Raw genomic sequence first — 13,078 nt, 5'->3', positions numbered from 1 at the left:
ATCTATTCTCTCTTTTCAAAACAAAGAAGCCAGGGGCCAATATGGAGATCGCCAGGGGGTGTGAAGGTTGGATCCCCCGTGAGCTCTTACTGGTGTCCTACACCCTAGTGGATCACATATGTCTCTCTGACTTTCACTTTTTTGTGGCAGGTACTCTTTAATTTACTTTAGTAAAAAGAGAAAGGCACAAAAACATTTTTTTAAAAGCAAACATTAGTAAAATTCTTTAACGCCACTCTTTAAATCCTTATTTACAGGCAAAGGAAGCAGTAATTGTAGCAGAGCAGTGTGACAAAGGTAGCCTCTTCACTCAGTTTATTTTATATAAAATTGCAGTAAAAGAGAATGACGTCTTAAAAGGTATGTGGTTGTTTTATTTTGAATATTTTGAATACAAAACAAGCAATAACTACAGAATTTCTATTACATAAAATTATTTGTTTATGCAATGTGTGCAGGGGCGTAGCTAGGGGTTCAGTCTGGGGGGGGGGTTCAAGTGAGTCTCAGTGGGACCCAAACCACTTATGGTACCCATAGGGAACCTCAGTAGATGACAATGTTTTCTGAATAATAAAGGGTATTTTCTACTACATTATTCATAGTGAACAGGGACTGAGAACAGTGGAAAAGACTTTCTACATCTCACATATATAACCATGTAAAAATTAAAGGGGTTATCCAGCATTGCAAAAACATAGCTGCCTTTTTCCGGAAACAGCGCCACTCTCCTCCAAAGCTTGGATGTGGTAGTGCAGCTCAGTTCCACTAAAAGAGAATGGAACCACACAAACAACATAGAGTAAATAATGGCACTGTTTCTGTTCTCTAATAAGCCAACCATCCATTCTTCTATCTCTTTATCTCATATCTGTCTGATATCTATTGGGCAGCATGAGGACTACACCATAGCTAATGGTCAGTGACAACACCCGAAGGGTATACCCGCAGTACTAATAAAGTAAATGTATAGTACAAATGCTGGGTAATGATAAATAGTCCCATGCAGTTCAAGGGAACTATACTAAATAACCTGTATACAAAAAAGCCAGACTACTGCAACCAGGGCAGAGTCGGGGAAAAAATGTACCGACTCGAGCTTTAAAAAAAATCTTTAAACAATTTAGAATTGAGTTTTGATATGAATTTTAATTTTAAAGTTTTGCTCATCAATATATTTTATGAGCAACATTCTAATAGATAACTGGCTCTATTACATAAGGGTGGTCAGGAAAAAGTTGTCAGCCACTATTTGGCAGTTTGTTTCTGAGCTGGAAGAGTCCATTGTGTGGGGGGAGATCTGTCCTGTTCTCTTCCTGGATGCTGGATGATTGTATTTGAGCAGTAGTGTAATATGAAGATATCCTGTGTAGAGGAGGAGGAGAAGACATAAGTAGTGTAGCAGTAACCTCAGTCCTCAGTGTGGTGTTTTCTCTCAGTGTTCTATGGCAGCAGCTGTGTGTGTGCGCTATGGCTGCAGCAGGCTGTGTGTGTGTGTGTGTGTGTGTGTATATATGTATGTATGTATGTATGTGTGCTATGGCTGCAGCAGGCTGTGTGTGTGTGTTTGTGTGTGTGTGTATGTATGTATGTACGTATGGGCGCTATGGCTGCAGCAGGCTGTGTTTATGTGTGTGTATGTATGTATGTATGTGTGCTATGGCTGCAGCAGGCTGTGTGTATGCTATGGCTGCAGCAGGCTGTGTGTGTATGTTATGGCTGCAGCAGGCTGTGGGTGTGTGTGCTATGGCTGCAGCAGGCTGTGTGTGTGCTATGGCTGCAGCAGGCTGTGTGTGTGTGCTATGGCTGCAGCAGGCTGTGTGTGTATGCTATGGCTGCAGCAGGCTGTGTGTGTGTGGATGCTATGGCTGCAGCAGGCTGTGTGTGTGTGTGTGTGCTATTGCTTGCGCTCACAATGACCCTCAACATCGCTATGTGTGACTCTATCAGTATGGCTGACCCCTCTGTGTCATAGGGATTTGGCAGTGTTAGCAGTGTTTCTTTGTGTATGGTGAATATTAGTTAGAAACATCGAAGATTGTCAGCAGGAAAAACCACCGGCTCCATCTAGTCTAGTTCTGAGTTGTTCAGGACATGGAGGCTGGAGACTGGCTGAATCCTCTGCACACACAGGAGAAGCTGCTTTATATACCGTATTCCTTTATTCACTCATAAGTTGTAACAGGATTATGTAGGACATTAGGGAGAAGCTGCTGAGCCAGTGTGATAAATAACTCTACTGGTATCTGACCGGCCATTTATCATGGAGCAGGAGTCTGAGTCGGGAGTCGGAGTCGGTCCTGATAAAATTCAGGAGTCGGAGTCAGGAGTCGGTCCTGATAAAATTCAGGAGTCGGAGTTGGAGTCAGAGCTGCGGCTTACCGACTCCACAGCCCTGACTGCAACATAACTAAATGGAATAATTACTTTACTAATCCATAGAAACAATACATGACAATACATGAAAAATGTAGGAGACATCAGCCCGGATAATCATGGTGTACAGGGTCTATGAGAGCAGCCAATGTATGCCTCCATGTAGTATTTAGACCCAATTTTAGCCTTTATATAGTTCTCAGGGTCCCTCTATGCTTTCATATAGTAAAAAGGCCACCATCTATACCCTAACATAGTAGATTTTCCCCCCTTGTTCCTCCATATAGAAGATAAACCCTCCCTGTCCTCCCCCATATAGTAGTCAGGCCCCTCTGTACTCTGTTTCCATGTAATAGTAGTGGTTAGGACCCTCTGTGCCCTCATATAGAAGTTAGACTTCATTCTGTGCATCTACTGCATCTAGTATTTAGACCTCTTTGTGCAGGCAATCGCCCCCCAAAAAAAGGTAGTATCCTCTATGTAGGCATCCCCTCCAGCAGCATATCATGTAGGTAATCCCCCGGTATGTATTCCTCATGCAGCCACCCCCTCCCCCAGCTGTAATCTCCCTGGTAATCCTTCCGGTGGTTAGACACCCCCACCACCACTGTGAGTAGACTGTACCTCCAAATTGGGTACCCCCTTTTCAGTTAGCCAGCACATCCCATACCTCAACCCCCATACCCCAACCCTTCCCAGGAATTAGCCCCACCCACCCACATAGGACTCCTTCTCTGTAACTAAGGGGGGGAAAAATACATACTTACCTGCTGTGCGGTTGCAGTACTGTAGTCTTCTCATGTCACCTCTCTCCCTGCTCTGTGAGCGCACAAGTGACATCACTCAGGTCCCACAGCTCTAAGGGAGGGAACGGCCTCTTGTGGCCACAACAGTGATTGGCAGGGTGGAGAGCCAATGGTCTGCTCGTCAATCACCCTGCTGCATTCAACTGTATGTTCTCCTCGCATACAAGCGCATACAACTAAATAGTCAGACACAACATTCGGCAGCTGTGTGGCCCCCCCAGGAGCACTGGTTGCTGGGCAGGGGCTACCTACAGCCAATAGACATTTGTTAAGCCTGTCTGCAAAAGCTATTGCTTTTGCAGACATTAACTGGCCAAATCTTCAGTGGGCCCCCAGCCTGTGTGGGCCCTGGAGCGTCCGCCCCCTCTGCCCCCACCAAATTACGCTACTGAATGTGTGTGATGTTTTGTGTACTGTATATATAGCATATATATATATGAATATAAATATATAAACATTATATATAAAAGTATTTAAGGAAAAATCTGGCATTCCGGAAAAAAAAAAAACACATACATTTCATACTCACCACCCCTCACTGCTTGAATTTCGGTCCCTGTCAGCTCTGGTATTTGGATCTCCCTGACTTCCGGGTTCCAGTAAAGTGAATGGGAGAGAAAAGGCTACTGGTGTGCATGCGCACTGCGCATTGTGGGAGTGGAGGGGGAACAGGGCCATATAGCTAATTGTTAACATACATTACAAAGTTATAGAACTTTTTAATGTGTGTTAATTAAAGGGGTAGTGCACCCAAAAATTTTTTCTTTCAAATCAACTGCTGCCATGAAGTGCCAGAGATTTGTAATTTACTTCTATTAAAAAATCTCAAGCCTTCCAGTACTTATCAGCTGCTGTATGCCCAACAGGAAGTTGTATTATTTCCAGTCTGGACAGCAGGAGAGGTTTTCTATGAGGATTTGCTCCTGTTTTGGACAGTTCCTGACATGGACAGAGGAGGCAACAGAGAGCAGTGTGTCAGACAGGAAAGAAAACACCACTTCCTGCTGGACACACAGCAGCTGATAAGTACTGGAAGACTTGAGATTTTTTAATAGAAGTGAATTACAAATCTCTGGCACTTTATGGCACCAGTTGATTTGAAAGAAAAATTTTTTTGGTGGACTACCCCTTTAAGTCATCAGTGTGTACATACAGCATACCATTTCTTTTTAAGATGTCAAAGTTTCAGTGTCCTTTAACTATTAGATCAAATGATTCTAAACCTTTTTCTAATATATTTTATTTATTTATTTCTATTGCTTCACCCTGCAAATCATCTATATACATTTCTTCACCAGTGAGAGCTGTTTCTTAGTTTTAGCCTCCACTGTTATTCTATTATATTATGTTTAGGGGATATGAAAATTTTGACAGATTTAGACTGAAAAAAAAAAATAGTTGTGATTACTTTACTCCCTCCCTCTTGCGCATTCTTGTGTAAGGCTGTCATTTCAATGATAGCCTACACGAGCATGCTTTCATTCACAAGTTATCACTGGCCTTAGCCTGACAGCCGCAGGGGATTTAGACCTGGCCCAGCATGACTCATCTGAGGCCTGTGTCTTTGAATGTAAAGCATTTATTTTATAGGGCTTTTTTTTAACTGCCCTACTATCATTTCCAGGTCACCTATTGGCAGATGATGCGTGATGTTTGCCGCTTTGTGATGTTTGCCGCTTTGTGAGTTACATACTATGTGGGTCAGCCACAATGATTAAGTTATAAATTACATCATCCCCTGGCTCACGTCATGGAGACTGCATTGAGAAACATCATCACCGAGGAGAGCAGTGTTATAGTCTACCATTTGAACCTGAGCCCAGAGAGTGACGAAATGGTGAAGGATAAGGAGTTTTATGGGCAGAGGGTTCCAAACACTTCAGAGTGGTCATCTCTGTCTGATGTCAGACAAAACAGCCAGCAGAGGTACCAAATCATGATCGAGAGAAAAGTGTGGTCATCAGGGGCTGGCTGGCAAATTTTAGCCCGGGGGGCAAGTACACAGCACTGGCCCATGAGTAGCAGGCTGGCAGCCACTCTGGCCTCTTACCTATAACATCTTCGGTCCTTCCAGTCATTTGTGACCAAATATCCTACTGTGCCCTGTGAAAGGGTCAGAACTCACTTTCCTGTATAAGTCTATGGGGCGGCTCAGTGATGACACAGAACGGTCCCATAGACAGATGCTAGGAAAGCTGGGTGACCTCTATCATACTGAGTACAAGATGCTGGAAAGCTGGGTGACCTCCATCATACTGAGTATAAGATGCTGGGAAAGCTGGGTGACCTCCATGATACTGAGTATAAGATGCTGTGAAAGCTGGGTGACCTCCATTATACTGAGTATAGGATAGTGGGAAAGCTGGGTGACCTCTATCATACCGAGTATAAGATGGTGGGAAAGCTGGGTGACCTCCATGATACTAAGTATAAGATGCTGTGAAAGCTGGGTGACCTCCATTATACTGAGTATAGGATGGTGGGAAAGCTGGGTGACCTCTATCATACTGAGTATAAGATGCTGGAAAGCTGGGTGACCTCCATCATACTGATTATAAGATGCTGGGAAAGCTGGGTGACCTCCATGATACTAAGTATAAGATGCTGTGAAAGCTGGGTGACCTCCATTATACTGAGTATAGGATGGTGGGAAAGCTGGGTGACCCCCGTCATACTGAGTATAAGATGGTGGGAAAGCTGGGTAACCTCCATCATACTGACTACAAGATACTGGGAAAGCTGTGTGACCTCCATCATATTTAGTATAAGATGCTGGGAAAGCTGGGTGACCTCCATCCTACTGAGTATAAGATGGTGGAAAAGCTGGTGACCCCCATAATACTGTGTACAAGATGCTGGAAAGCTGGGTGACCTCCATCATACTAAGTATAAGATGGTGGAAAAGCTGGTAACCCCTATAAAACTGTGTACAAGATGCTGGAAGGCTGGGTGACCTCCATCATACTGAGTATAAGATGGTGGGAAAGCTGGGTGACCTCCATTATACTGAGGATAAGATGGTGGGAAAGCTGGGTGACCTCCATCATTCTGAGTATAAGATGGTGGGAAAGCTGGGTGACCTCCATCATACTGAGTATAAGATGGTGGGAAAGCTGGGTGACCTCCATCATACTGAGTATAAGATGGTGGGAAAGCTGGGTGACCTCCATTATACTGAGGATAAGATGGTGGGAAAGCTGGGTGACCTCCATTATACTGACTACAAATACAAGATGCTGGGAAAGCTGCCTGACCCTCATTATACTGACTACTACGCAAGATGCTGGGAAAGCTGGGGTTACTGTATTTTTACAATAGTTTATATCACTCAATGTACTTCTGTATATATGTCTCCTCTATGTACTCCTGTGTAGGTCTCCACTTGTATATATGTATCATCTATATACTTCTGTATATACGTCTCCTCTATGTACTGCTGTATATATGTATCCTCTATGTCCTCCTGTATATATGCCTCCTCTATGTACTCCTGTATATATATATGTATACTCTATGTACTCTTGTATATATATATGTATCCTCTATGTACTACTGTATATATGCCTCCCCCTGTATATATGTATCCTCTATGTACTGCTGTATATATGCCTCCCCCTGTATATATGTATCCTCTATGTACTGCTGTATACATGTATCCTCTATTTACTGCTGTATATATGTATCCACTATGTACTCCTGTATATATGTATCCTCTATGCCCTCCTGTATATATGTATCCTCTATTTAGCAGGGACACATGCAGGCAGGGGCATTTCCGGGATAAGCGAGGGGGGGGGGGGGGGTAGCGGGACACATGGTGCCTCCATCTAGGTAGAGTGTAGTAGTGGAGGTATAGTGGATAATGGGTGTAGTAGTACAGGTAAAGATGAGGGGTGAGGTAGTACAGGTATAGATATGGGGGGTATTAGTAATACTGATGAGGGGGATTAGTAGTACAGGTATAGATGTGGGCTGTAGTAGTACAGGTAAAGATGAGGGGTGTAGTAGGAATAAAGGTATAGATGAGAGGTGACAGGGGCATACTGGGGGAAACTGGGGCAGCTGGGGATGACTGGGAGAGCTGGGGTGTACGGGGCAAACTGGGGGGTGAGTGGGGCAGCTGGGGGTGACTGAGGGGGACTGGGGCAAACTGGGGTTGACTTAAGCGGGACTGGGGCAGTTGGAGTTGACTGAATGAGGACTAGGGCAGACTGGGGGTGACTGAAGGGGGACTGGGGCAGACTTGGGCGACTGAGGGGGGACTGGGCAGACTGTGGATGACTGAGAGGGACTGGGGCAGACTGGGGTGACTGAGGGGGACTGGGCAGACTGTGGATGACTGAGGGGGACTGGGGGTGACTCTAGGGGGACTGGGGCAGCTGGGGGTGACAGAGGGGGACTGAGGCAGACTGGGGGTGACTCTAGAGGGATTGGGCAGCTGGGGGTGATTGGGGCAGGAGTGCACATATCCCTCCTCCTCTCACCCCGGCACACAGGTTCCCCTCCCGGCCACACGTGCAGGTCCCCGGTCTTTGAAGCAGGCCACAGGGACTGTAGAGGTGATAGCGTCACTGCCATTACTGGAGCTGTACAGCGGGATCGGGGGATGCAGATCCCGCTGTTCAGCTCCAGGACCCGAAGCAACGTTATCACCACTACAGTCCCTGCAGCCTCCTCCAGAGACCGGGGACCTGCACGTGTGGCCGGGAGGGGAGCAGGACGTGATATGTATAGCTGGGGTAGGTCAGTCGCGGCTCTGTTAGGCGGACTGCCGACCGCCCTGCACCTCACCTCCGGCCCGACACTCCACGCACCGCCGCCCGCCATGCACCTCACCTCCGCGCCGCCTGCTTGACCTGCACCTCTTGCCCGGCCGCCAACCCGTCACTCTACGCTGCTCCACCTGCAATGATTTTTTGTGAAAATTGAATTTACGGTTTTAATCAAAATTGATTCTAACCTTCTGGGCAAATTAATTTGATTAATCGCCCAGCCCTAACTCCTCTGTATGTATGTATCCTCTATGCACCCCTGTATATATGTCTCCTCCTGTATATATGTATCCTCTGTATGTCTCCTCCTGTATATATGTCTCCTCCTGTATGTATGTATGTATCCTCTATGTACCCCTGTATATATGTCTCCTCCTGTATATATGTATCCTCTGTATGTCTCCTCCTGTATGTATGTATCCTCTATGTACCCCTGTATATATGTCTCCTCCTGTATATATGTAATCTCTGTATGTCTCCTCCTGTATATATGTCTCCTCCTGTATGTATGTATCCTCTATGTACCCCTGGTAAAGTCCAAGGTTGGAACAGCGGAACCTCCCAGGGATGCACAGTCTCCGTCAGGTGGGCCCACACCTGATACTCAATAGCGAAAAAGAAATGGTGTGGAGACAGCATCCATCCAGTGAAAAAATATTTTTACTTTATTTTAAGCCATTGCATATAAAAAGATTACCGACGTTTTGGCTCTAACACTCCTGAGCCTTTCTTAAGTGTTAGAGCCGAAACGTCGGTAATCTTTTTATATGCAATGGCTTAAAATAAAGTAAAAATATTTTTTCACTGGATGGATGCTGTCTCCACACCATTTCTTTTTCTCTATGTACCCCTGTATATGTCTCCTCCTGTATATATGTATCCTATATGTACCCCTGTATAGATGTATCCTCCTGTATATATGTATCCTCTATGTACTCCTGTATATATGTCTCCTCCTGTATATATGTATCCTCTATGTACCCCTCTGTATGTCTCCTCCTGTATATATGTATCCTCTATATACTCCTCAGTATGTCTCCTCTTGTATATATGTATCCTCTATGTACCCCTGTATATATGCCTCCTCCTGTATATATGTATCCTCTATGTACCCCTGTATATATGCTTCCTCCTGTATATATGTATGCTCTATATACTCCTCTGTATGTCTCCTCCTGTATATATGTATCCTCCTGTGTAGGTCTCCTGTATATATGTATCCTCCTGTGTAGGTCTCCTGTGTATATGTATCCTCTATGTCAGGGAGGGGGAACCTTGGCTCTTCAGCTGTTGCAAAACTACAACTCCCATCATCCATGGACAGCCTATGGCTCTCCAGGTATGATGGGAGTTGTAGTTTTGCAGCAGCTGGAGGGCCGTGGTTCCCTCCCCCTGCCTTATGTCCTGCTGTGTAGATCTCCTCCTGTGTAGGTACCTTGCTTGCTGCAGACACCATCTTCTCTGTCTTCAGGCTCTTCTAGCCCAGTTGCAGAAGAACTAGCTGGGAGGAGAGAGCGGCCTCTGGTGGCCGGAGGAAGATACTGCCTACAGCAGTTTGCTTTTTACCATAAGCCTCTTAGGCTTATAGAAAGCATAGTGGCCATACAGGGGGCGGGGCTTACCGGCATGGGGGCGGGGCTTCGGCGGCCGCTTCCATCACAGTCCGGATCCACCACAGCCACAGGTAAATATGACTGAAGAGGGTCGGGGCTGTAAGCAGGGGAGGTACTGAGGACTCCAGCCAGCTGTCAGCAGCCAGGCGGCCCTGACAACTGGGGGAAGACCGGCCCGGGGGGCATATGCCCCCCTGCCCCCCGGCCCAGCCCGCCCCTGGTGGTCATTATAGCCAAAGTTCAAGGGAGCCCTATATCAAGGATAGTCGAGATACAAAAGCCTAGGTCAGAAGAGCCAAAAGATCACAAAAGAAAATACTCAGCCCCACACTCCCTTCAGCAGCAGCTGATGTTTTAGTACATATCTGAAGGAAAAGTAGAAAAAAAAGGCTAAAGAATGCCTTTAACAGCACGATTCGAAGCAAATCTTCCTTCGCCGGATTTGCTTCACTCATCTCTACATAATATATCTAAAACTAATCCAATGTTTACAGAATTTATTCATGGGCAGACCACCACATATTCATCGATCTCTAAAGGATATAGTTAACCCCTTCCCGCATGAGGATGTAACTGTACGCCTTCATGCGAGAGGGGCGGTTCAGAGGGGGGCAGCGCGGCAACCCCGCTCTGAACCGCCTTGATCCTGGGTGCTATCTGCAGGCCCGGACTGTGGCAATTAGCGGGCACGGTCCGATCACCGTAACTGCTGATTAGCCCTTTAAATGCAGCTGTCAAAGTTGACAGCTGCATCTAAAATGCTGCTTTTCCACATCCCTGGTGTCTAGTGGGGGTGATCGCCCTCCTGCAGCGTGATTGCTGAGGAGCGATCCCTGCATCTTTACCGGGCAGCAGCTGAGAGCAATAGAACACCTATCTTGTTGATCTACAGTGGAGGCAATCATTGTGACCCGGAAGCAGCGCTACAGAGGCACGGAAAGGGTGAGTTTACTTTGTTTATTATTTTCCTGCATCCCCTGCCTTTCTCCTGTTTTTCAATTTCATGGAACTTCTCTATTAAGGTTAGGCTCACATTAGGCTCAGTACAGTTAGGTGGAGAGGCACTTAAGAGGTTTGCCACTTACAGACTTTTAAGTCATGTTAAATCAATTATTGCAGCTACAAGTACTATTTTAGCTATGGAGAAGATGGCAAGTCAGACAGAACAGAAAGAAATGCTCCGGGAAGAAAACTTTTCAGCTACAGACCTGCTCAGCATAGCAGTACAAATAGCTCTAGATGTAAGTAAAAAGTAATGATGACATATAATATATCCAAAATAAACACTACATTTTCCATATTTTACTTTTCCAAACATCTTGTATTAAAGGACATATTTTGGTTTTTTTTGTATTTGTATTTTGTGTTGTTTACTGTTTTTTGCATTTTGGTATGCTTCTAGGACACATTATGCTTCCAAATGATACTTTTCAGATTCTATCATTATCTTTTCCATTGAGGTCATTAATAGAGATGAGCAAACCGGGTTCGGGTTAGAGTCCATCCGAACCCGAACGATCGACATTTGATTAGCGGTGGCTGCTGAACTTGGATAAAGCCAACTGGAAAACATGGATACAGCCAATGACTATATCCATGTTTTCCACATAGCCTTAGGGCTTTATCCAACTTCAGCAGCCACCGCTAATCAAATGCCGAAGGTTCGGGTTCGGATGGACTCGAGCATGCTTGAGGTTCGCTCATCTCTAGTCATTAAACAATATCTCTCTAGGTTCACACCATGTAAAAATGACAGCCATCTTTTAAAATAACTCCTGTCATTTAAAAAATAATGGACACTATTAATGCAAAGATGGCTGTTATTATGAAAGAAGGACGCCATTTTTATATGGTGTGAACCTAGCCTCTTTCTGTCATGCCACTTTAACAGAATTTCTGAGTATATCAGTAAAGCTGGAATTCCATGATGCATTTTTCTTTTTCAATTTTGAAAGGCAGTAAATGATAAACCATATCAATGATAAACCACACATGTTTTTACCACAAATTGCCTTGCCACACCATTTAAACAGGGACACACAGGAGTCCCATTTTCATTAACGGGGGGCATCCACATTCAGACATATTTCCTATCCCTTTTATTGAAGTTTTAATCTTATTTATTCAATCCACAATTATTTTTTTTGCTTTTTCTGAAAGTCATCATTTTTCTAGTTTTTATTAGTATAATTTTGGTGTATATACAGTGGAGAAAATAAGTATTTGATAAACTGTCAATTTTGAAATTTTTTCCACCTACAAAAAATGGAGGGATCTGTAATGTTTATGGTAAGTACCCATTCACCTGTCAGAGACAGAATCTATTAAAAAAGTACTATTTTGCATTTTACTGCATGAAATAAGTATTTGATAAGATAGAAAAAAAGAACTTACTATTTAGTACAGAAACCTTTGTTTGCAATTACAGAAGTCAGAAGTTTCCTGTAGTTCTTGACCAAGTTTGCACACTGCAGCAGGGATTTGGTCCCATTTCTCCATACAGATCTTCTCCAGATGTCACTGGGCAACATTGAATTTCTGCTTCCTGCAAAGATTTTCCATTAGGTTTAGGTCTGAAGACTGGTCAGGCCACTGTGGGACCTTGAAATGCTTCTTATGGAGCCACTCCCTAGTTGCCTTGGGTGTTTTGAGTCATTGTCATGCTGGAAGACCCATCCACTACCAATGTATCTTGTGATACATGGTCCTACCCACCCTCCTATGAATATGGTGCAGTTGTCCTCTCCCCTTTTGCAGAAAAGCACCCCACCCCCAAAGGAATAATAATAATGTTTTCATTTGTATAGCGCACACAGATTCCGCCGCGCTTTACCTATATGTATGCTTTTCGGGTGTCGGAGGAAACTGGAGTACCCGGAGGAAACCAAGGAAAACATGAAGACAACATACAAACTCTTTGCAAAGGTTGCCCTTGGGGGGATTTGAACCCAGGACTCCAGCACTGCAAGGCTACAGTGCTAACCACTGAGCCACCATGCTGCCCCCGGTATGATGTTTCCACCTTCATGCTTCATGGTTGGGACTGTATTCTTGTACTTATTCACGGTTGGGACTGTGGGGTTGTACTTATTCTTCTTCCTTCTCCAAACACGGCCAGTGAAATTTTGGGCTCTTCCAACCACATGATTTTCTCCCATGTTTCCTCTGCATGATCCAGATGGTTATTTTTGAACTTCAAACAGGCCTGGACATGTGCTGGAATGAGCAGGGAGACCTTGCATGGCCTGCAGGATTTTAATCCATGATGGTGTTGTGTGTCACTAATGACAAATGACTAATGACTAATCTATGAGACTGTGGTCCCAGCTCTCTTTAAGTCATTGAACAGGTTCTCCTATGTAGTTCTGGGATGATTCCTGACCTTTTTCAGAATAATCCTTTCCCCACAAGCCAAGATCTTGCATAGAGCCCCAGACCTTCGAAGATTCACAGTCATCTTGTGTTTCTTCCATTTTCTCATAATTGTGCCAACAGTTGTTGCATTCTCATCAAA

At 44.7% G+C, this 13,078-nt stretch overlaps 1 protein-coding gene across 4 annotated transcripts in view; it reads left to right on the top strand.

Moving 5' to 3' along the window:
- The window catches only part of TEX11 (testis expressed 11), a 241,959-nt gene that overhangs the window by 149,987 nt on the left and 78,894 nt on the right, over positions 1–13,078 (top strand). For all 4 annotated transcript variants that reach the window (XR_011358669.1, XM_069943309.1, XM_069943310.1 and 1 more), the window contains 2 exons: positions 258–360; positions 10,684–10,805. Coding sequence is in view for 3 of the 4 variants with exons in the window: in XM_069943309.1 (XP_069799410.1) it covers positions 258–360; positions 10,684–10,805 (225 nt within the window). In the remaining variant the exon portion in view is untranslated. The remainder of the gene's footprint in view (positions 1–257; positions 361–10,683; positions 10,806–13,078) is intronic.

This window comes from Dendropsophus ebraccatus, chromosome 10 (assembly GCF_027789765.1).
Source record: "Dendropsophus ebraccatus isolate aDenEbr1 chromosome 10, aDenEbr1.pat, whole genome shotgun sequence".
In the NCBI taxonomy this organism is placed as follows: Eukaryota; Metazoa; Chordata; class Amphibia; order Anura; family Hylidae; genus Dendropsophus; species Dendropsophus ebraccatus.
Note: the sequence above shows the minus strand (reverse complement) of the source record. Positions and strands in the feature narration are given on the sequence as shown.